The sequence below is a fragment of the Bufo gargarizans genome, chromosome 4 (assembly GCF_014858855.1).
Source record: "Bufo gargarizans isolate SCDJY-AF-19 chromosome 4, ASM1485885v1, whole genome shotgun sequence".
NCBI lineage: Eukaryota > Metazoa > Chordata > Amphibia > Anura > Bufonidae > Bufo > Bufo gargarizans.
Genome location: NC_058083.1, coordinates 426,792,484 through 426,818,076, shown reverse-complemented (window position 1 = coordinate 426,818,076; position 25,593 = coordinate 426,792,484). Strand labels below are relative to the sequence as shown.

General features: G+C 43.0%; 1 protein-coding gene across 2 annotated transcripts in view; it reads left to right on the top strand.

Annotated features, from left to right (window-relative positions):
- COG2 (component of oligomeric golgi complex 2) overlaps positions 1–25,593 on the top strand; it is a 236,981-nt gene that overhangs the window by 32,047 nt on the left and 179,341 nt on the right. Inside the window, exons 3-4 of one of the 2 annotated variants that reach the window (XM_044290296.1) lie at positions 16,672–16,737; positions 22,559–22,639. In XM_044290296.1, coding sequence (XP_044146231.1) covers positions 16,672–16,737; positions 22,559–22,639 — 147 coding nt within the window. Of the gene's footprint in view, positions 1–16,671; positions 16,738–22,558; positions 22,640–25,593 lie in introns of those variants that run through there. The other variant, XM_044290297.1, reaches the window with a different exon arrangement.

Here is a 25,593-nt window from a genome sequence, read left to right as displayed (position 1 = left end):
ACACACACATCCTAAAATAAAATGTCTGCATAATAAAATTTCCACAACTGTTGAAACAGGACCCCCTAATTATAACCACCGACGCAAGCCATTAGGGCTGGGGGGCCCATTCAGTTTAGTTTTTTTTTTCCAAGGCCCTTGGTCAAAAACCCAGAGTGCTCAATCCCAAAATGCCAGGGAGTTAAGAGCAGTCCTTGCCTCAAAAACATGTCCGGATCCTATCCAACAATGCCTCGGTAGTAGCTTATATCAACAAACAAGGGGGGACAAGATCTCCTCAGCTTAATGCAGCTAGCATTCAGGATCTTCTTGCTAATACAGGGGAAAGCTCTTTCTCTCTCAGCGGTCCATCTGAAAGGCTCAGAGAATCACCAGGCAGACTTTCTCAGCAGGCACAGATTCAGCCAGGCAATTGGTATCTGAATCAGGAGGTATTTCACCAAATAGAAGCCCTATGGGGATCTCCCACAATAGATCTATTCTCCTCGGTAGAGAATAAAAAGTGCTAAAGTTTCTTTTCTCTGAGCAGGGAGAATCAGTCGATGGGCACAGATGCGCTCTCACAACCATGGGGGAAGGACCTTGTCTATGCGTTTCCTCCCATCAGCCTACTGCCCAGAGTGATCCAGAAGATCAGGAGGGAGCAGGCAACAGTGATCCTAATAGCACCGTTCTGGCCGAGAAGAGTCTGGTTTGCCTGGTTGAGGAGACTATCTATGTATACATTTTGCTTCATGGTGTGGGTCTGGTTTAGTAATGTCACTCCTAACATATCCTATATATTAGAATTTCTTCAGGATGGGTTTGACCTAGGTCTTGCCCCTAACACACTTTAAGTACATGTATCTGCTCTAGGAGCCTTGCATAATATCAGTTTGATGGCTATACCCTGGGTTTCCTGATTTCTTAGGACAGCAGACAGATTTAGACCGAGAATTAAAAAAACTAGTACCGCCTTGGAACCTCAATGTTGTTTTATCCTTTCGAACCATTGTAGTCTGTTTTTATCGTAAGCAGGATGATTGAAATAATCTTCTTAGTAGCAATAACTTCAGCAAGAAGAGTGAATTAATTACAGGAACACTTTTTTAAAATATTTGAGGAGAAATTAATATTTACATTAGATCCAAACTTTTTGTCCAAAGTTGTTTTGTCATTTTACAGGTCCCAGGACATAGTGAGCCCATCTTTTTTTTTTTGCCAATCCTAGTAACAAGCAGGAATCTATCTTTTCATACGTTTAATGGGCAGTTTTACATTTTATATAAAAACTACCAGACAATGGAGAATTGACAAAAACCTCCTTTCTACAGCACTGTGGACTGAACAAGGGAAAGGTCCTCAAAGTTCTCTCTAGGTGGATTAAGTTGGCAATATCAGAAGCCTATAGAACCAAGGGGAAACCTATACCACCTTTTATTAAAGCCCATTCAACTACATCTATGTCTACATCCCTACATCCTGGGCAGAAAAATCCTCAGCATCTATAGATCAGATATGTCACGCAGCGACATGGAAGCGCTTAAATACTTTTACGAAACACTATCGAATTGATGTTTCGGCTAACCAGGATATGGACTTTGGACGCAAGGTTGTCTGCGCAGTTGTCTCCCCCTAGTTTAATTTTTAGTTCTCATGTATCCAGTCATGGAGACGACTGGGGAAATGAGTATTGCACTCACTGGTAATCTGGTTTCCTGGCAGTCTCCATGACGACACATATTTCCCACCCTATTATCTTTACATTTAGTTATCATATTTTATGTTTCTATTATCCTTTTTTGGGTGTCTGTTAACCCATTTAGGACCCTGCCATTTTTCACCTTAACCCCTTTACGACCGCAATCAGTCTATATACGTGATAGCTGCACATACCACGTGTATAGACGTCATGGCAGTTCTTTAATCCAAGCGCTGCAAAGCGCTTGGATTAAAGCTTCTTCCCCTGCCCTGGTGCTGTCACGGACAGCATGCAGTCTAGTAGTGCTGGCAAAGGACCGATCAGAGTGGTCCCTTGCCGTGTTAAAATGCCGGTTTCGGGCTTTGATCTGCGCTCTGCAGATCAGAGCATGAAATCGGGTAATGTGTCCTGAAGCCCCCGATCTGTGCCCCCTTCCTTTGCGACTCCAACCCCCCCACCTCCACTGTGAGCCCTGCCTCTGCCATCGGTCCCCGCCCCCCCATCCATGTAGCATGCCCCTGATGCAGTCCGCCCAATACATTCATCCTGCCCCATTCTGTTCTTTCTGAATGCTGGCCGTATTCACCCCCCCCTCTTTTCCAGCGCTGCCCGATGCGGTCCCCCTGCTGTGTGTGATGGCGGTGGCTCCACTCCTGAGCCGCCACCATCAGCAGTGAGTGTCAGCTCTATGCTGACACTCTGCCGTAACCCCATAGATGCCGCAGCATCCATGTGGTTAATAGAAGGAGGGGTCTCCCTCTCTCAACCATCGGGGCTGCTGCGCTTTGCAAAGGCGTCCGGTGTTGCCACCTACAGGAAATCTGGTAGTATTATACTTTGCAATGAAAGAGCATTGCAAAGTATAGTACAACCATCAGCCCCATTGAGGGAACTGATTAAAAAAAAAAAAAAATATATATATATATATATATATATATATATATATATATATATATATATATATATATATATATAATAAAAGTAAAAATGTCAATTAAAAAAATATAAATCTGCCTTTTTCCTATAAATTAAAAAAAAAAACTAAACAAAAACCACACATATTGGGTACCACCGCGTCCGTAACGTCCATCTCTATAAATATATCGCATGATCAACCCCATCCAATAAACACCATAAAAAATAAAAACTGTGTAAAAAAAAAAAAGCCATTTGTCACCTTACATCACAAAAAGTGCAACACCAAGCGATCAAAAAGGCGTATACACCCCAAAATAGTACCAATCGCCCAAAAAATAAAAAAGCTATGGCTCTCAGACTATGGAGACACTAAAACATATTTTTTTTTTGTTTTAGAAATGCTATTATTGTGTAAAAATTAAATCAATAAAAAGTATACATATTGGGTATTGTCACATCCGTAATGATCTATAAAACTGTCACATGACCTAACCACTCTGCTGTAAAAAAAGAAAAAAAAAGTTCCAAAACAGCCAATTTTTGGGTCACTTTGCCCCATAAAGTGTAATAATGATCAAAAAATCATATGTACCCAAAAATGGTACTAATAAAAACCTCAACTCTTTCTGCAAAAAACGAGCCCCTGCACAAGACGATCGGTAGAAAAATAAAAAACATATGGTGTTCAGAAAATACACACAAAAACATAATTTCTTTTTCAAAATGCCTTATGTAAAACTGAAACAAACAAAAAAAAGTTGACATATTTGATATCACTGCATCCGTAACAACCTGCTCTATAAAAATAGCACATGATCTACCCTGTCGGATGAATCTTGTAAGAAATTAAAGATGACAAAACGTTGACAAAACAGCAATTGTTTGTTAACTTGCCTCACAAAAAACTTAATATAGAGCAATTCAAAATCGTATGTACCCCAAAATAGTACCAATAAAACTGTCACCTTATCCCCTAGTTTCCAAAATAGGGTCACTTTTTGGGAGTTTCTACTGTAGGGGTGCATCAGGGGGGCTTTAAATGGGACATGGCATCTAAAACCAGTCCAGCAAAATCAGCCTTAGGCCTCTTTCACACTACCGTTTTTTTTTTCCGTTTTGTGGTTCGTTTTTTGCGTTCCGTATACGGTCCGTATACGGAACCATTCATTTCAATGGTTCCGCAAAAAAAACTGAATGTGTTCCGTATGCATTCCGTTTCCGTATTTCCGTTTTTCCGTTCCGTTGAAAGATAGAACATGTCCTATTATTGCCCGCAAATCACGGTCCGTGGCTCTATTCAAGTCAATGGGTCCGCAAAAAAAACGGAACACATACGGAAATGCATCCGTATGTCTTCCGTTTCCGTTCCGTTTTTTCTGAACCATCTATTGAAAATGTTATGCCCAGCCCAATTTTTTCTATGTAATTACTGTATACTGTATATGCCATACGGAAAAACGGAACGGAACAACGGAATGGAAACGGAACCACAACGGAACCAAAAAACGGAACAACGGATCCGTGAAAAACGGACCGCAAAACACTGAAATGGACATACTGTAGTGTGAAAGAGGCCTTACAAAAACCATGCAGAGTTCTTTTCCTTCTGCACCCTGCCGTGTGCCCGTACATCAGTTTACGACCACATGTGGGGTGTTTCTGTAAACCGTAGAATCAGGGTAATAAAAATTGTTTTTTGTTTGGCTGTTAACCCTCAATGTGTTAAAGAAAAAAATTTAATAAAATGGAAAATCTGCCCAAAAAGTGAAATTTGGAAATTTCATCTCCATTTTCCTTTTAATTCTTGTGGAACACCTAAAGGGTTAACAAAGTTTGTAAAATCAGTTTTGAGTAACTTGAGGGTTGTAGTTTCTACAATGGGGTCCTTTATGGGGGGTATCCCCTATGTAAGCCCCACAAAGTGACTTCAGACCAGACCTGAACTGGTCCTTAACCTCTTAAGGACACATGACGTACCGGTACGTCATGATGTCCTGGTACTTAAGGACACATGACGTACCGGTACGTCATGAATGGTTCCGATCACCGCCGCTCGGCGGGCGGTGATCGGAACCCGGTGCCTGCTCAAATCATTGAGCAGGCACCTGGGGCAAATGCGCCGGGGGGTCCTGTGATCCCCCCCCCATGTCGGCGATCGCAGAAAACCGCAGGTCAATTCAGACCTGCGGTTTTCTGCGTTTCCGGGTTATTCGGGTCTCTGAAGACCCGATAACCCGGAACAGGATGGTGATGGTGGTGTGATTTCACTCCACCAATCACCATCCAGCGATCCTGAGTGGTGATGGTGACATCACCACTCAGGATCGCTTTCTGATTGGTCAGTGGGCGGTCCGGCGGCAGATTCAAAAGAGGCAGGCGCTCCTCTCCTCCTCCTTTTGTGTTCCGGAGCCGGAGGAGAGAGGAGCTGCCTGCACGTGTCTGCTGCCGCTGCCTGCACCCGATCTGTGCCCCCAGGACCCGATCTCTGCCACCAGCACCCCCCATCAGGTACATAGGGACAGCTAGGGAAAGTTTGGGTTAGGCAGGGAAAAAAAGGGAAAGTTAGTTTTTTTCACTTTTCATTGCATCACCCTAGTTAGGGTGTCTGGGGTCCACAGCACAGCTGTGTGACCCTAGACCCCCCAGGTGTGCTGCCACTTGCCCCCCCTCCCCCCCCCCACTTTTTTGGGGTGCAGGATTTTTTTATTTTTTTTTGTGTACGCTGACTGTGGCCGGCACTCTTAGTGTCCGGCCACTGTTAGCGCATCGCACACCCCACCGCTGATCAACTTCGGACGGTTGATCAGCGGTTTTGAATTTTTTTTTTCCACATTTTTTGGCCTTTTTTTTAGTCAGTTTATTTTTTTATTTTTTTAGTTTTAGGGTGAGTTCGTGAACACCCGTGCCCCCACACACACGCACACAAAATAAAGAGTTACACACACGCACATATACACGCAGACACACACTCCCCTATGGCCCGCCGGACGTTCTCGGCCGAGGAGGCATACGCCCAGCTTGCCTCCGAATCCGAGAGTCCCAGTGAGGATGAGGATGACCCCACATTCCTGTTGTCATCCGCATCCTCCTCATCATCTAGCGATGATGATGAGCCCCCAAGGCGGCGGAGACGCCGCCAGGCGGAGCAAGGGGACCGCCATGTTAGGGACCCTGTGGCCCAGCCTAGTACGAGCAGCTCTGGGGCTCGTACTGGTTTCCCGGCCCACCAGTTAAATCCACCGGAGCACCCTGCCGGTGAATTTGTCTGGTGTAGCCCAGAGCGATACGAGCCCGTGATTCCTGATTTTGTAGGCCAATCAGGAATCCAGATTTCCACAGTGGGCTACACTGAATATGACTTTTTTCGTCATTTTTTCAGTGACCCACTGGTAAATCTGATGGTGGAGCAGACGAATCTGTACGCCCAACAGTTCGTCGCTCAACACCCGGGCTCCTTTTTGGCCAGGCCCGGTGGCTGGACGCCGGTCAGTGCAGCCGAAATGAGGACATTTTGGGGCCTCGTGCTGCATATGGGCCTGGTCAAGAAACCCAGTGTCAGGCTGTACTGGAGTGGGGACGTCCTATACCAGACCCCACTTTACAGTACAGCCATGACACGCTCCCGGTTTGAGGCCATTCGGAAATGTCTGCATTATTCCGATAATGCAGCATGTCCCCCCCCGAGGTGATCCTGCCCATGACCGTCTGTACAAGATACGGCCGGTCATCGATCACTTTGGGGCCAAATTCATGGAGGCCTATGTACCTGGAAGAGAGGTCGCGGTTGATGAGTCTCTCATTGCGTTCAAGGGGAGACTCATTTTCCGCCAGTATGTGCCCACCAAGCGAGCGAGGTATGGCGTGAAGCTATACAAAATTTGTGAGAGTACCTCAGGGTACACTTACAAATTTCGTATATACGAGGGGCGAGATTCCCGGATTCAACCCCCAGAATGTCCCCCCACTCTGGGTGTTACCGGGAAACTTGTGTGGGACCTTTTGTTCCCACTGCTGGATAAGGGTTACCACCTTTACGTGGATAACTTTTATACCAGTATCCCCTTGTTCCAGTCCCTTGCCGCCAGATCCACGTTCGCTTGTGGGACCGTGCGGAAAAATCAACGCGGCCTCCCTGCCCTCCCCCTCCAGGTACCTATCCCCAGGGGTGAGACCCGTGCCCTTACCACTGGAAACCTGTTGCTGGTCAGGTATAAGGACAAGAGGGATGTCCTTATGCTGTCCACAATTCATGGTAACGGCATCACCCCTGTCCCTGTGCGAGGTACCGCGGCAACGGTCCTCAAGCCCGATTGTATCGTCGCCTACAATCGGTATATGGGAGGAGTTGATCTCTCTGATCAAGTCCTCAAGCCATATAACGCCATGCGCAAAACCCGGGCATGGTACAAAAAAGTTGCGGTCTACTTGGTGCAGGTTGCCATGTACAACTCTTTTGTACTATCCCGAAGCGCTGGCAGCACAGGGACATTCCTCCAATTCTATGAGGCAGTCCTCAAAGACCTGATCTTTTCGGACCGGGAAAGAGCAGGCCGGAGTACCTCGGGAACTGGAGGCGCCCGGATCGTCCCTGGCCAACACTTTCCAGGTGTGGTCCCCCATACTGGAAAGAAGGGACGAACCCAAAAAAGGTGCAGAGTGTGTCACAGGAGGGGGATACGGAAGGACACCACAACTCAATGTGACACGTGCCCCGATCATCCGGGCCTCTGCATTATTGGTTGCTTCAGGGAGTATCACACTTCCATGGAGTACTAAATTTATATCCCAATTTAGGACTGACATGGGATAAAAAAAAAAAGGGTTCTCAGACTTGAGACACCCAAAAAAACTATAATTTATTAAAAGTAGACATATTAGGTATCGCCGCGTCGGTAATAATCTCCTCTATAAAAATACCCCATGATCCAACCCCCCCAGATTAACACGGTCCAAAAAAAAAAAAAAAGTGCAAAAAAAGATTTTTTTTTGTCACCAAACATAACAAAAAATTTAATAGCAAGCGATCAAAAAGTCATATAGCCCCCAAAATAGTGCCAGAAAAAACGTCCGCTCGTCCCGCAAAAAATGAGCCCCCACATAAGATAATCAGATAAAAAATAAATAAAAAAAATGACACCTAGACTTTAGAGATACCAAAAAAATGTTTGGGTATCAAAAAGGATAATATAGTCAAAAACCTAAATAATTATAAAAAAAAGTAGACTTATTAGGTATCGCCGCGTCCGTAAGAATCTCCTCTATAAAAATATCCCATGACCCAACCCCCCAGATTAACACGGTTAAAAAAAAAAAATGAAAACGGTGCCAAAAACTCCATTTTTGGCACTTTTTCATTTCAATCCGTTTTTTTCGGTAACAAAACAAGGGTTAACAACCAAACAAAAGTTAATATTTATTACCCTGATACTGCAGTTTACAGAAATGCCATATTTGTGGTCGTAAACTGCTGTATCAGTAAAAGGGAGGCCGCAAAAGGAAAGGACCGACATGGTTTCTGGAAGGCCGATTTTGATGGCCTTTTTTATTGACACCATGTCCCTTTTGAAGCCCCCCTGATGCCCCCCTAGAGTAAAAACTCCCTAAAAGTGACCCCATCTAAGAAACTACACCCCTCAAGGTATTCAAAACTGATTATACAAACTTTATTAACCCTTTAGGTGTTCCTCAACAGTTAATGGCAAATGGAGATGAAATTTCAGAATCTCAATTTTTGGTAACCTTGCCTCACAAAAATGTAATATAGAGCAACCAAAAATCATATGTACCCTAAAAATAGTCCCCCAAATAATGCCACCTTATCCCATAGTTTCCAAAATGGGGTCACTTTTAGGGAGTTTCTACTCTAGGGGTGCATCAGGGGGGTTGAAACAGGACACGGTGTAAATAAACCGGTCCATAAAAATCAGCCCTCCAAAAACCAAACGGCGCACCTTTCCCTCTACGCCCCGCTGTGTGGCCGTACAGTAGTTTACGGCCACATATTGGGTGTTTCTGTAAACGGCAGAGTCAGGGCAATAAAGATACAGTCTTGTTTGGCTGTTAACCCTTGCTTTGTTAGTGGAAAAAATGGGTTAAAATGGAAAATTAGACAAAAAAATCTAATTCTCAAATTTCATCCCCATTTGTCAATAACTCTTGCGCAACACCTAAAGGGTTAACGACGTATATAAAATCAGTTTTGAATACCTTGAGGGGTGTACTTTCTTAGATGGGGTCACTTTTAGGGAGTTTCTACTCCAGGGGTGCATCAGGGGGCTTCAAATGGGACATGGTGTAAATAAACCAGTCCATAAAAATCAGCCTTCCAAAAACCATACGGCGCACCTTTCACTCTACGCCCCGCTGTGTGGCCGTACAGTAGTTTACGGCCACATATTGGGTGTTTCTGTAAACGGCAGAGTCAGGGCAATAAAGATACAGTCTTGTTTGGCTGTTAACCCTTGCTTTGTTAGTGGAAAAAATGGGTTAAAATGGAAAATTAGACAAAAAAATCTAATTCTCAAATTTCTTCCCCATTTGCCAATAACTCTTGTGCAACACCTAAAGGGTTAACGACGTATGTAAAATCAGTTTTGAATACCTTGAGGGGTGTAGTCTCTTAGATGGGGTCATTTTTGGGAGGTTTCTATTATCTAAGCCTCACAATATGACTTCAAACCTGAACTGGTCCATAAAAAGTGGGATTTTGAAGATTTCTGAAAAATTTCAAAATTTGCTTCTAAACTTCTAAGCCTTGTAACATCCCCAAAAAATAAAATATCATTCCCAAAATGCTACAAACATGAAGTAGACATATGGGGAATGTAAAGTCATCACAATTTTTGGGGGTATTACTATGTATTACAGAAGTAGAGAAACTGAAACTTTGAAATTTGCTAATTTTTGCAATTTTGGGGTAAATTAGGTATTATTTTGTGCAAAAAAAATAATTTTTTTGACTTCATTTTACCACTGTCATGAAGTACAATATGTGACGAAAAAACAATCTCAGAACGGCCTGGATAAGTCAAAGCGTTTTAAAGTTATGTGCACTTAAAGTGACACTGGTCAGATTTGCAAAAAATGGCCTGGTCCTTAAGGTGAAATAAGGCTGTGTCCCTATGGGGTTAAAGTGGGTTTTGGAAATTTTCTTAAAAATTTTAAGAATTGCTTCTAAACTTGTAAGCCTTCTAACATCCTAAAAAAATTTAAAAAATGACATTTCCAAAATGATGCCAACATAAAGTATACATATGGGGAATGTTAAGTAATATTTTATGAGGTATCCCTTTCTGTTTTAGAAGCATAGAAATGGAAATTGTGAAAATTTTTTCATAAATAAAGGTGAAATATATTGACTCAAATTTATGACCGTCATGAAGTACAATGTGTCACGAGAAAACCATCTCAGAATGGCTTGGATAAGTAAAAGCGTTCCAAAGTTATTCACATAAAGTGACGCATGGCAGATTTGTCAATTTTTGACCTGGACACTGGGGCATCAATGACCTTTTGGTCATGAAAGGGTTAAGGACCAGGCCTTTTTTTTTGCAAATCTGACATGTCACTTTATGTGGTGATAACTTTAAAACGCTTTTACTTATCCAGCCCATTCAGATATTGCTTTCTCGTCACATATTGTAAATCATGACAGTGGTACAAAATAGTTATTACTTTACATTCCCTATATGTCTACTTCATTTTGGATAAATTTGTGAATGCCATTTTGGGGACGTTAGAAAGTTTAGAAGCAAATCTTGAAATCTTTCAGAAAATTTCCAAAACCCACTTTTTAAGGACCAGTTCAGGTCTGAAGTCACTTTGTGAAGCTTACATAATAAAAACCATCCCACAATGACCCCATTTTACAAACTACACCCTTCAAGGTATTTAAAATGGATTTTTACAAACTTTGACTGCCTAATCAACGCGCTGCACAGATCTTTCATGAGAGCCACGCTCCTGTTCTAAAGGCCCAAACCAGCAGGAGCACCAATCTGGGCTGAATAACCCCTTCTGGACTCCCTATGTCTCCCAAAGTTGCCCCACAAATGAGATTGCGGGATGCCAATATCATGGCCTGCCCCCAGCATTTCCCAGCAGGCTGTGCAAGAGATTCACTGACATTAAACTATGTTGCACTACAGCAAGAGTGCAACGTGTATTAGAAGCGATCAAGAGATTGCCTATTATAGTCCCCTTGTATGACGATTAAATGGTTGCAAAAATAAAAAATGGAGAAAGTCCTAGTAAAAAATACACGTGTTGAAAAACACTTTTCAATGCAAAAAAAATCTGCTTTACATGTTTGGTATCTCAGGATCTCAATGATCATGTAATTTGTCCCGTACAGCGAACACAGTGAAAAAAAAACTGGTTTTCTTGTGCAAAAGTAATAAAACCTAAAAATAAAACATGCGTATTTGGTATTTCTGTAATTTTAGTGGCCCAAAGAGTAAAGTTATTTGTTGTGTAAAATGAACGCCACAAAGTTTTTCTTCTCATAACTCCCCACCCCGGAGGTGCGTGCTTCCATTATGCTTCGACTCCCCCATGTGGCGATCGGAGGAGGTGAAACTTGTGTGCGGCAGCTCTTGTCATATTGAATGACAGGAGGCTGCTGTACAGTGTTTCCTATGGAGCCCTTTAAATCGTACACCATGGGTATCACCACGTGCAAAAACGCCTGTGCTATCAAAATATAAAAGTATCAATCCCAGTTTCTTCTCCTCCCACACAAAATGTACTAAAGTGATCAAAAGGTGTACAGGTGTACATATTAGAGAGCGTATCAATTCAAAGGAATTTATTTGTCTCATTAGCAGGACTTCTTTACCTGTGGGGGGCTATCCCCCATAGATGAAGTTCCAACTTGCCTCAAGATTGACAGGGCTGGAAGTTTAGCCTGGCACTGACAATCTCCTGCATGTGCCAATTGGCCAAGCCAGGACCGAAGTTCTGCTTTGGCTCCCAAGCAGGGAATTCACTGGTGCCACTGGTCCCAGAAGTGTAACTTTGCATGTGCAGTTGTTTATCTGTAATGCATATGACATTTTGATTCTACTTTTGTATCACTTGATTACATTGTTTTGTTTTTCATGTCCGTTATAATTTAGGACCCAACACATTTATTTTTCTGTTAAGGCAACAGACATTATTGACTGCGGTATTTATCCTCCTAACAGTCACATTAAAATTGGAAAAACCCTCCCAAAAATGTCACATGTCGACGGTAAATCTTGTTGCCCACACAACTCGTGGAAACACAATTGCATTTTTAACCCCATAGTGACATAATTAAAGGGGTTGTCCGGGTTCAGAGCTGAATCTTGCAGGCAAAAGGCTTTTTATGGAGATCCAGTGACGTACCAGGCTCTCCATAGGGTAAGCTAGGCAGCGATTTCCTTGTAGCAGTGAGCCTGGCAACGTCACCGACACTGATGGGCGGGTTTTTGCTGTGTGTGATATATAGAGAGAGAGAGCGAGAGAGAGAGAGAGAGATATATAATATATCGTATTTTTCGCCCCAAAAATGCCCCTGCGTCTTATGGGGCGAATGCTGGCAGTTTTACATCGCTGGCTGCGATGTATACGAGAGCGGGGGGAGGGACTGGAAGGAGGAGCTGGGTCCAGCAATAGCGGCGGGGTGGTGCAGTCAGTGTACTATAGCCCCGCCCCGCCGGTATACTAATATAAAATGTCTTATTCAATTACGGTACCGTAATAGTTATTACACATGCCCCCTCACTCCTAATAGTACCTTACATCCTAACCGCTTCAGTAGAATGCAGGCAGGCCGGGCGGGCGGCAGCGTAACTCCCTGATGTCACGTGCCTGCGCCTCCTACTTTATGAATGAAGCAGGCGGCGCAGGCAAGTGACGTCAGTGAGTGACGCGCCGCCTGCCTGCCTGCATTGTACTGAAGCAGTTAGGATGTACGGTACTATTAGGAGTTGGGGGGCATGTGTAATCACTTTTAATTTTATAACCGCTCGTGTCTTGTCGTCAGCACATTGTCTGAAGAGCTGCCATGGCAGGGAACTCCTTGAAGCTGGCTTTGGTGTGCTCTGTCCCTTGGTGCGGTGGGCAGTAGCAGGCTTACTGTCTAGGGGACGGCCGTTCCGCTTTTGCACCCTGCTCCCTCTTTTGCTGTGCTGGTGGCTCTGTGCGACCACTCCCTCTTCCTCCAAACTAGACGGTTCACTCACATGACCTTGATTCCATGTGGGGTCGAGGACTTCATTGTCCTCCACATCATTTTCCACCCAGTCTTCACCCCTGCCCTCCTTGTCGGTCTGCACACTGCAGTTAGCTCCTGTGTTTCGTCATTATCCGAGAAGTGATGCGGTGGTCCTCCCATATACTCATCCCGAAACATAAGTGGTTGGGCATCGGTGCACTCAATCTCTTCCACTTCTGGGGCAGGGCTATGTGGATGGCACTGAGAAACCCTGCTAGCGGAGTCCTCAAAAAGGAGAAGAGACTGCTGCATGACTTGGGGCTCAGACTGCTTGGCTGATTTGCAAGGGGGTGAGGTGAAAGACTGATGGCCATGGGCTGCAGGTGCCAACTCTGATCTTTCAGCAAGGGACTGGGTGGGAGACAATGTGAAGGAACTGGAGGCACTGTCAGCCACCCAATCTACTATCGCCTGCATTTGTGCTGGCCTCACCGTTCGTAGAGCCGCATTCGGCCCTACCAAATAACGCGGAAGGTTCTGTTGCCTACTCGCACCTGAAGAAGGTGTTTCACTTGTGCGTGTAGCTGGCACAGATCGACCATGTCCTCTCTCTGCAAAAGGAGCACCAGCAGCACGACGACCAAGGCCACGTCCCTTAATTGACGCTCTCCTCATTCTTTGCGTTCACCCACCAAACTCACAGATGGTTTATGTCAGGCGACAATGTAACCGCCAATAGTCAACAATTAAGTTCACTGACAGTAAGGCTGTGCCAGTGTCGTAAAGAGGAAACATTTATTGAGGTCACACAACAGTGTGATGGGCGAATTTTATTCAATTACTTTCAACGTCACAAAGAAAATTGACTTTGTCAACCAACAATTTAACAGTAGTATTTAACGCTTGTATTGGACTGTCAGAAATGCAGCAAAGGCCACAAAGGTGCTTTATGGGGAAAAAAAAAAAATTATATATATATATATATATATATATATATATATATATATATATATATATATATATATATATAAAAATCCTAAGGGAGCACCACCCTCAATGTGGGTGCAAAATCCACAAGGGCAGCGGCAAAGCCCCAATATTATAGTTGAAGAAAGATTGGACTGCACTCCGGATAAAAGTGAAAATATGTGAAGCTTTATTCACCCATGGTATGGCAACTCTGCGACGTTTCGGCTCACAAGAGCTGACAAGAAGCCGAGTTGCCATACCATGGGTGAATAAAGCTTCACATATTTTCACTTTTATCCGGAGTGCAGTCCAATCTTTCTTTCTTTATATATATATATATATATAATTTTTATTTATTTTTTTTTTTTTTTCACCCACAATTAAACAGATGGATTTAACAGCTTTTCTTTCACTATCATAAATGCAGTGCAGGGCGCAAACGTACTTTTTAGTAAAAAAAATAATAATTTTGTCCCCACAGAATCTAACTGGATTTATTTGGATTGTACTTTTACTGAAAAATGTGAATGTCACCCCCTGGGTCCCTGAACTTAGACGGATTAGCTATATTATTTTCCCTTCCCCTGGCACATATGCAGTGCAGGTGCACTTAAAGAGGACCTTCACCGATTATGACCATGTGAACTAACTATACAGACATGGAGAGCGGCACTCGGATCTCACTGCACTTACTATTATCCCTGGTCACCGCTATGCCCTCCGGTATCTTCGGTCACAAAGTTATGGTAGGCGGAGTCTGCTCTTGTTCTGCTGTAGCGCTGGCCAATCGCAGCGCAGAGCTCACAGCCTGGGAGGTTATTTTCTCCCAGGCTGTGAGCTCTGCAATGCGATTGGCCAGCGCTACAGCAGAACAAGGGCAGACTCCGCCTACCATAACTTAGTGACTGAAATCTCTGCCTACTATAACTTAGTGAGCGAAGATACCGGAGGGCATAGCGGGAGAACGGAGCTGCGCCCAGGGATAATAGTAAGTGCAGTGAGATCCCCGGGCGCCGCTCTCCATGTCTGTATAGTTAGTTCACATGGTCATAATCGGTGAAAGGTCCTCTTTAAAAAATGGGTATATGTTGCCCATTGAACTAAAAGAGCAGGATTAAATTATTGTCCCTGGCACATATGCAGTGCTGGTGCACTTAACTTGCCGAAAATGGCCGCCGATGCCAATCTAACTAACAGACGGATAAAACTTATTTTTCTGTGTCACTGGGCTCAGGGCAGGGTACAAAATGTTGCATTGCACCCACAAAAAAAAAAAATCGCTGGAGGTCGCTCAGTTAAACGAGCACTTCTGATAGATTATTTCCTATTCTCTCCCTCACAGCAGCAGCATCCTATCCCTACACTAGTAAGAGCAGAGTGGAAAAAATGATTTTCTCCACAAAATAAATCATTGTTATTTTTATTTATTTTTAATACAAAGGTGTCCATAGCCTTTAAAGATTAAAGGGGTTTTCTCAACACGCAGTTTTATACTTACCTGCTCCCGGCGCGCCGTCCACTTCCTGGTTTTGGCACTCTGCAGGGGGCGGGCTCCATCTTGATTGATGTCTTCTCCCGGCCGCGCTGCGCGCTGTACTGAACGCGCACGCCGAGTCCGCGCATGCGCCCTGGTGACTTCTTCCTGGCCAGTATAGTATACTTGCCAGGAAGAAGTCACCAGGGCACATGCGGGGACTCGGTGTGCACATTCAGTACAGCGCGCGGACGTCCGGAGATGAAAAGAAGTCGTCTGCGCACGCGCGGCCACCGCGATTCCTGAGGAGAGCGGTGGCCGTAACCAGGGGAGACGGAAGACAACAGTCAGGTAAGTATAGGTTTATTTTTTTCTAAGGGGTGGGGATTTGTTAATGAAATATATTTAGAAAAATGATCACTGTTAAATCATTAAGATAATACCCCTTTTAACTAAACCTTTAATATGTTCTCCCTAATGCCCTAATAAAACTGTCTAATATAATTTAATTAAAGATTTTTTTTATTTTTACTACACTTTTTGCTATCTAAAGCACAACATTCCCTGGTGCACTTAAAACTCTGTTCTCTGTACACCGCTAAGCTGTCAGCGGTGTACGGAGTACATTTTATGAATGGGCAGCATGGAAGATTACTAACTTCTGGCATAGCACATGGGTACTCTGTACCCATGTACTATGCCAGGAGTAGCTGAGCGGAGTTGGCTCCTGCTTCTGCCTGCTCTGCTAAGCTAAGCGAACTGCATGTTAGCTTAGCAGAGCAGGCAGAAGTAGGAGCCCGCTCCACTCAGCTACTCCTGGCATAGTACATGGGTACTACTATGCCAGGAGTTAGTAATAGTCCAGGGAGCACATTGCAGCTCCTGCCCATACTCCCTGCACTGCTGCTGCCCATTCATAAAATGTACTCCGTACACCGCTGATGGTGCACTTTAGATGGCAAAAAGTGTAGTAAAAATAGAAAGTTTATTAACATAGTATATTAGACATAGTTTTATTAGGGCATTAGAGAGAACATATTTTCCCACAGCCTGAGCTGAGCTCAGACAAAACAGTTAGGTGGTTAAAGAGTTTGTGTCACGAAACCTATTCTACATTTTTCAAACCTGCACCTGGATCTGAATACTTTTGTAATAACATGTAAAAAGTTTGCAAAGCCAGTCAGCTATTCAAAAAAAAAAAGTTCTGCATAGCATCACCTGCTGTTTTGTTTTCCATATTTTCTGTCCGTCTCACTGATCTGGTGGAACGTGCTCAGTTTAAATCTTCCTTTTAAAATGAAACCAATATATTAGCGAAAGTAAATTTATTTGAATTCTGGATGTTATGCTCAAATGTTTGACTTCAAAATCCCATGGTGAAAAGACTTGAGACCAAATAGTTTGGTTTTGTGACTCATTCCTCTCCTGTCTTTTCTTTCTCTTGTTTAGGTTGGAATGGATAAAGCTCTGAGTCAGCTTTCTGTACCACTAGGACAACTGAAAGAAGAAGTATTGGTATGTGTGGACTGGAGTATTTGCTACATTTTCATAATCGTGATCCTTTGCGACAAAAGTATGCTACAGTCACATTGCATTTTTATTTTATTTTTTATTTTTTTATTTTTGCTCCCCCCCCATGACTGTTCTATCCTATCCCATAATGTCCTGTAAAAAAAAAAAAAAAAAAAAAATCATTTTAACAGATGCCATAATAGCCTATGGGTGACTGATTCCACAGTATTGCAAGAAAATTTGGACTAGAACCTTCAGAATCATGGGTGAATATCCATGAAGTAAACATAATTACAAAAAACAAAATGGCTGCACACCGTTGTGTGTATATATACAAACAATAGAGCTAAGAAATGGGGGTCATTCTAGATAAGTGGTACAATACCGACTATAAATGAGTAATGGAAGCTCTTAGCGCACATGTGTCGGGCCCATCTACCAGGCGTCAAGGTGACTTCCGCAGATGGGTTCCTAAGTCTAAATATACTGCCTCACTTTGGACTTAAGCCTACAATATTCAGGGCAGTGTAGGAGCCAGCTACAAACGTACTCTGCTCAGAAGTCCCAGGTAGATGGGCATTTCCAGTCTGAGGTGCTGCCCTCAATATATTGCAAGAAAATTTAGACTAGAAACTTCAGAATCACAGGTGCATATCCATGAAGCAAACAGAATTACAAAAAACAAAATGGCTGCACACCGTTATATATACAATCAATTGAGCTAAGAAATGGGGGTCGGTATTGTACCACTTTTATCTAGAATGACCCCCATTTCTTAGCTCTATTGTTTGTATATATAATGGTGTGCAGCCATTTTGTTTTTTGATTCCACAGTATAACATCCTTGACTGACTTCCGTTATACAGATAATTTGGTGGGCTCCCGTGACATCACTTCTCATATATGGAAAGTTCTCAGTGCATCTTCCCTTTGACTGCAGAGTGCTGTTATCTTCTGTAAACGAGCTGCTCTTTCTACACACTAATTATTTCTGGGATCCTAAGTGCAATATCAGATCGCGGGGGTCAGACATCCGGCACCTCAGCCTATCACCAGTATGAGGAGACAGTGCTCATGTGCCATCACTCTTCCTGATCACGGCTGCTGTCTATGGCAAATCAGCGGTGAGCAGGAAGAGAGGAGGGAGACGGCACGTGCGCTCGTCTCCTCATATAGCCCCTGCCAATCTGCCATTGATGATGGGTAATCAATATTAAAAGCCCAGAGAACCCATTTAAGCAAAGTGCGTTTCAGGCTGATGCCCCTCTTGTTCTCTCCTACCACTCAGTCTATTCTGGTTTCCCCATGAAGACTGCTAAAACAAGTTGTCTTACACACAAGCAGCCTGGGGGTTTAGTAGTCATGTTGCTGTGCAGGCGAAGGTCCAGTGTGCTGTGCACTAGACTGGGCGGTTGTGGAATTGCGTGTGTGTCGTTGGAGGAGAGCATCTTGCCTTAATGAGGAGTAGATGGGACTCCAGTGCAGCTAAGTTTAGTGTGGCAGCAGTGGTGTGGGCCCAGTATGGTATGAACACTGCTGTGTCTGCATGATCTGTGTGTGTGTGTGTGTGTGTGGCAACATGAAGCGAATGGCAGTATCCATAGGATCATGCAGAGTTGTGAAAAGGATTGTATAGATTGGGGAAAGTAAAGTCTTTTTCCTTTTTTTGGGGAAGCCAGTTGGACTCCCTACAACAAAGGAATTTTCTTAGTCTCAAAAAGAGAGAAACAATCTTAGAACAGATATGAATGCTTTTTCACTCTTACCTGTGTACTTTCAGAGAGGCAATGGCAGTGTTGGGTCAGATGACTTCCACTATTCAAGCAGTGCCATATGCACAGATTCACTACAGAGAACTACAGGCTGATATTCTGTGATCCTGGGACGGCTCACCTTATTCTTTAGATCAACGTTTCCACCTTTAATCAAAAAGCCATACGTATCCTGGTGGATAGTTCTGGAAAATCCAGAATATCAAAGATCAGATGGTAGTCCCTACAGAAGTCAGTTCCTGGGGATGGGGAGCTAACTCTCAGAACAGGTTCTGGCAGGAGAAGTGGGATCTAGAGTCAAGGAAAACCTCCAACTTCAAGGAAATAAAGGTGGTAAAAATGGCCCTAGAAATAGCAGTTCCAGAAGTAAGGAGAAAGTGTATGTATAATATATATTTTTTTTTATTCAGACAACTCTACAGCAGTGGCCTACATAAACAGTCAGGGAGGATACCAAACTACCATCAGGCAAGGGGAAATTGTGTCTGAAGCCTCATGGTTTAAGCCTCATGCAGTCGTCCGTGGAACACGGTCCGTGAGATACTGGATTGGCATTGCAGGAGCGCAGGCGTCATAGCAACCAATGACTCCGTGTTCTCCTGCAATGCCAGTCCAATATCCCACGGACGTCTATATGAGACTTAAACCAGGAGATTTTTCTGGAAATTGTCCAGAGGTGGGGTCTTCCCACAGTAGAAGACCAGAGCAAACGGGAAAGTAAAAAATTCTTCTCCCTCATCCATTTAGACAGACCTCTAGCGATAGATGGATTGGCACAAAACTGGAATGAGGAACTAGGCTATGCTTTTCCCCCTGATTTGTCTTATCCCCAAGGTGTTAAGGAAAATAGAGGCGGGAGGAGCATCAGTAATTCTGGTAGCTCCAAAATGGCCAAAAAGATCCTGGTACACAAGGTTACAGAAGCTGGCAGTAGAGCCTCCTTGGACCTTACCGGTGAGGGAGGATCTACTTCATCAGGGTCCCTTGTGGCATCCCAATCCAGAGATACTTCATCTCTTGGTGTGGAAATTGAAAGGGATATCTAGTCTAGGAGAGGTTTGTCAGGTAAGGTAGTTTCCACCTTATTAGAAAGTAAAAAGTTAGTCACCTCTAGAAATTACATTAAGGTGTGGAATATCTTTTCTACCTTCTTAGGTTACAGTCCAGACCGTGGATCAAAAAAGTCATATCTGTGGCTTCAAGATTGCACCCTTCATTAAGACCCTTATCTACACCTTAGGACAGAAAACTGTGTTTACATCCCATCTCAAGAGCCGTTTGAAGCAATTAACAGTATCTCCCTTTTTTCTCCCAGCCAGCCATGAGCTTCGGAGCATATAATGCTCAAGTGCTCTCCCTTGCCCTGAGCTGTATCGCGCAGGGCAAGGGCTGTTTGTTTAGCGCTGCCGTAGTCTGTAAAAATATAAAGTCTGCCCAGTGACATCACTAGGCTCACTGCTAGGCGGAAGCCTCCTTCTAGCTTGCCCATGGAGAGCTCTGTAAGTCACCGGTTCTCAAGAAAAGTTAAAAGCTCCGATGCTCATATCAGTGGTACTACCTGGGTAAAGGGCATATGTCCAGGTTCAGCTCTCAACCCGGACAACCCCTTAAGTTGCTTACTTTTAAAATGGCCTTTTTTGCGATTACTTCTGCTAGAAGAGTTTCAGACATACAAGCCTTCTTTGCTTTTCTTACTTGGGCTACATTCACTCGACCGTATGTGTTTTGCGGTCCGCAAAACCCCCCCAAAAAAACTGATGATCTGTATGACATGCTTTGTGGTATTCGCATCCTTTTGCCCAAATCCTTTGAATCATTTAGAGAAAAAATTCCACTGTCTTGATGTCAGGAGGTGTTTATTGTGCTATTTAGATTTCACGGCATCCTTGAGGGTAGATGAAAATCTATTACAGTTTCAAGGTAGATTCGAGGGTCACAAGGCTTCTACAAGTGCTATTGCTAGATGGGTCAAAAATGACATTTCTCTAGCTTTTAAAAAGTATGAGGCGAGAATCTCTGCCCAGGGGGCTGCAACTGCTCCAGTTGAATGAGCTCCGAATCCCATCGGGAGAGGCAGGTTCAAAGATGGAAAAGCTAGAGCAGGCATCCTCAAACTGCAGCCCTCCAGCTGTTGCAAAACTTCTACTCCCAGCATGCCCGAACAGCCTACAGGTATCAGCCTACAGCAGGGCATTGTGGGAGTTGTAGTTTTACAACAGCTGGAGGGCCGCAGTTTGAGGATGCCTGCTCTAGCTTTTCCATCTTTGAACCTGCCTCTCCCGATGGGATTCGGAGCTCATTCAACTGGAGCAGTTGCAGCCCCCTGGGCAGAGATTCTCGCCTCATACTTTTTTAAAAGAATAATAGGTTGCATCTAAATTCGGATGCAGCCTTCAGGAGGAAATTACTACAGGCTGTAGTCCCCTCTAATATATAAACTTATAAGAATATAATAAATTTATAGTTTAATGTTGCATGGGTCCTGTCATGGGTGAGGGGGAAAAGCAGAATGACTCTTTCCAGTAAATGTTTTTCTCTAAACTCATGACAGTACCCCAAAATGTCCATATATAATATCTCTCCCTCTCTATCATCTCTGATTTTGGTAATGTACCAAATATCTGATTGCGTAGATTATATTTAATAGGGAAATAATATGCCGAAAATGGTTCCATTTATTTTTTTTTATTTACACTTTCTTGTTTCTTGGCGCACACCTGGAGGATTTGTCATTATAATCATTGAGGTGTGGTGGGGATGTGAACCATTCAGGTTTCTTGTCCCGGATGGGAGGACCTAGTCGCATGGGTGCTGTCATCTGTATCAAGAAAAATAATTAACGGTAAGAGTAATTTTTGCTTTCTCAGCAATGCAGGCACATGGCACCACCTCTGATGCCTTCAGCTGCCAAGCACACATACAACAGGTCAGCCAGTTTCATAGGTACAAATCTGCTGATAGATGCTCTTTAAATATGTTGTATGGAATAAAAAGGAGTGTCTATACTTAAACAAAAAAAAATAAAAAATCTGTCATTGGCGGGACTTCCTGTATACCTCACTTCCACATATGTAATAAGTGCAGTTACCTTTTCCAGTTGTACTTATGCAGCACATTTTATTAAAGCGGTTCTCTGGGAATTAAGAAAATAAAAATATTACTTTAGTATAAATATATTCCCAAATACCTTTTATTATTTATAGCTGTTCATTTTGTCTGGGCAGCAATCATTAATAGAAATAAAATTGCTGCCGTCCTATTAGTACACACAAAACATGTCCTAGTTACTTTACAACACTGAGGTAAAGAGCTGCCTCATCCTCTGCTTGTCTGAAATTATGATCCTGAATACAGATGATAAGATCTTTAGCTGAATCTCAGTAGGAATGGTTCTATTTTTATAGAGCAGGTCGTAACGGACGCGGTGATACCTAATACGTCTATTTTTTACTTTGGTTTTACACATTAAAATAAATTTGGGAAAAAAAATAATCCTGTTTTTGTTTCTCCGTTTTCTAAAAGCCATTTTTGGGACGATTTGTCTTAGGTAAAGTCTTTTTTGCGGGATGATATGTTTTGTTAGTACCATTTTGCTTTGCTGCTCAGCCATCCTGAGAGGAGGGGGGGTTGGGGGGGGGGGGGGGGTGGAGAAAACAGTGGCTCGATGGTTAGCCCTTAGGGCTAGGGGGAAAAGGGGGGCGGGGTTAATGCCACAGCAGAGCAGCTGCCCGATGGTTAGCCCCTTCCATACAGCGCTCCCTAATTACCATGGCATGGAAGGGGTTATGTCTGCAGTTTTGAAGCAGACTGTCAGCTGTATGTCAGCAGGCTGTAGATCAAAAACGAAAAAGATAAATAAACAGAACCAATTGGAGAAACTATTTACTGCACAAAATAATGTAATTGGTGTAAAACATTATTTTTTTTTTTTTTTACAAATGTGTCCATATCCTTTAACCCTGTTAACACTTATAAATACTGTTATAATAAAATTCAGTTACTATACATTTCAGTGGTCAACACTGTCACATTTCATTATTTATTATGTACAGAGCCTCAAAACATCTGTTAATGACGGCATTAGTGAAGTGGATGTGCGTCTGGCTAAACAAGATGATCTAAGGAAAAAAAAGGTAAGCCCCCTACTCCTTACATTAATTTTTCTTCAGTGGTGGTAAATGTTTATGTAAATGAAATATGCATAGAAACGTAACCCCTTAGTGACCTCAAATACGCCTTTTTTTATTATTTTTTATTATACATACATAAAACTTAAAGGACTAGCTAGTTGCTGTCCTGATCAATGCAGGATCTCAATAATGGGTGACAAAAGCAAAACAGAAACACAATCCCCCATAGAAACCCCCCTCCCCCTTCTTTCCTAAAAACCTTACCAACAACCCTAACGTTGATCCAAACGCTGTTCATCTCCTAATCACCCATTACAAGATCCCCTACTTCTGATACCCCTAGATGGGTCACAGCATATTACTTCTACAAAAAAGCAATCAAACAACATCGCACTGTCATGTAACCCTCAAAGACCCCAATCTGCCTCTGATGTCAGCATTTAAATACCATTCTGTAAGTTTAAATGGCTTAACCAACAGCTTAATATATTCTCTGGTGTGAGAAGCTAATATAAACTCCATTTTCGGGAAGAGAGGGACTGTTAGTGACCTCATGTAAGGCATCTGTTCTATCATGGTGCGCATATATATATATATATCTAGTTGCCCCGGACCTTATTCACCATTGGGACCCCATGTTGTAATCGGTGCTGCAGGAGAGATTGTTTAGCCACCAAAAGTACCTGGGGGAATAAAGGCAGCATGACATTCCATGTATCTTTGGTCTAAGGGATTGCCAAATACTATGGAGAAGATCAGCTGCCCAAGGAGTGCATTTTGTGCATGCTACCTTTTGCTTAGGGGTTAGATAAGGCAGAATATTAAAGGCAAAATGGTATTTGCACTATTGTAATTCCAACTTTCCCCACTCGTATTAGCCCTTAAATGATTTTCTTTAGCAGATCAATATCCTTCAGAATCTCCAAGATTTAAATGATTAGAGTGAAGTGGCTTCCAACATTTGGGACATGAGATCTCAATATAATAAAGCTATCAAGCGTTTCACTTTGACTGTATTTTATATATCAATCAATCACATTCACCGATAACTCCTCAGATTGAAGTGTACAAGATGCTTTGAGCTGAACATAAGTGACTATGTAAAGAGATTTGATACTTTTGATGCATGGTGCTCTTCCAAGTGCCACAGATCTTCCAATGTAGCTTTTTTCCCCCTCTTTCCATTTTGTGAACTCACTGTTAGTGTTGCCCTGAGGGAAACATGGGTTATGCCATAATAGCAAATATTTAGATATTTGAAAGGATAAATTAAATTGGTGACTCACTTCCTTTCATGCTATAGTTGTCTCCTTCAGTAACAAACATTTCTTGATATCCGTGTGCCACTCAGAGTAGGGCAGATGCAATAAGTATGCTAGAGCCTATGGTGCCACCAAGCTGCATTCCAAAGCATAGCTACAGTATTAGTGTGACCTATCTAGTCATATACAGTCAGGTCCATAAATATTGGGACATCAACACAATTCTAACATTTTTGGCTCTATACACCACCACAATGGATTTGAAATGAAACAAACTAGATGTGCCTTAACTGCAAACAGTCAGCTTTAATTTGAGGGTATTTACATCCAAATCGGGTGAACGGTGTAGGAATTACAACAGTTTGCATAGGTGCCTCCCACTTAAGGGACCAAAAGTAATGGGACAATTGTCTTCTCAGCTGTTCCATGGCCAGGTGTGTGTTATTCCCTCCATTATCCCAATTACAATGAGCAGATAAAAGGTCCAGAGTTCATTTGAAGTGTGCTATTTGCATTTGGAATCTGTTGCTGTCAACTCCTAAGGTGAGATCCAAAATCAGTGAAGCAAGCCATCATTAGGCTGAAAAAACAAAACCAACCCATCAGAAAGATAGCAAAAACATTAGGCGTGGCCAAAACAACAGTTTGGAACATTCTTTAAAAAAAAAAAAAAATGCACCGGTGAGCTCAGCAACACCAAAAAAACCTGGAAGACCACGGAAAACAACTGTGGTGGGTGACCGAAGAATTATTTTCCTGGCCAGATCAAGAACACTCTCCAGGAGGTAGGTGTATGTGTGTCAAGTCAACAATCAAGAGAAGACTTCACCAGAGTAAATGCAGAGGGTTCACCACAAGATGTAAACCATTGGTGAGCCTCAAAAACAGGAAGGCCAGATTAGAGTTTGCCAAACAAAATCTAAAAAAGCCTTCACAGTTCAGGAACAACATCCTATGGACAGATGAGACCAAGATCAACTTGTACCAGTGTGATGAGAAGAGTATGGAGAAGGAAAGGAACTGCTCATGATCCTAAGCATACCACCTCCTCAGTGAAGCATGGTGGTGAGTGTCATGGCGTGGGCATGTATGGCTGCCAATGGAACTGGTTCTCTTGTATTTGATGATGTGACTGCTGACAAAAGCAGCAGGATGAATTCTGAAGTGTTTCGGGAAATATTATCTGTTCATATTCAGCCAAATGCTTCAGAACTCATTGGATGGTGCTTCACAGTGCAGATGGAACATTACCTAAAGCATACTGCAAAAGCAACCAAAGAGTTTTTTTAAGGGAAAGAAGTGGCCTGTTATGCAATGGCCAAGTCAATCACCTGACCTGAATCCGATTGAGCATGCATTTCACTTGCTGAAGACAAAACTGAAGGGAAAATGCCCCAAGAACAAGCAGGAACTGAAGACAGTTGCAGTAGAGGCCTGGCAGAGCATCACCAGGGATGAAACCCAGCGTCTGGTGATGTCTATGCGTTCCAGACTGTAATTGACTGCAAAGAATTTTCAACCAAGTATAAAAAAGTTAAAATTTGATTTGTGATTATTATTCTGTCCCATTACTTTTGGTCCCTTAACAAGTGGGAGGCACATATGCAAACTGTTGTAATTCCTACACCGTTCACCTGATTTGTATGTAAATACCCTCAAATTAAGGCTGATAGTCTGCAGTTAACGCGCATCTTG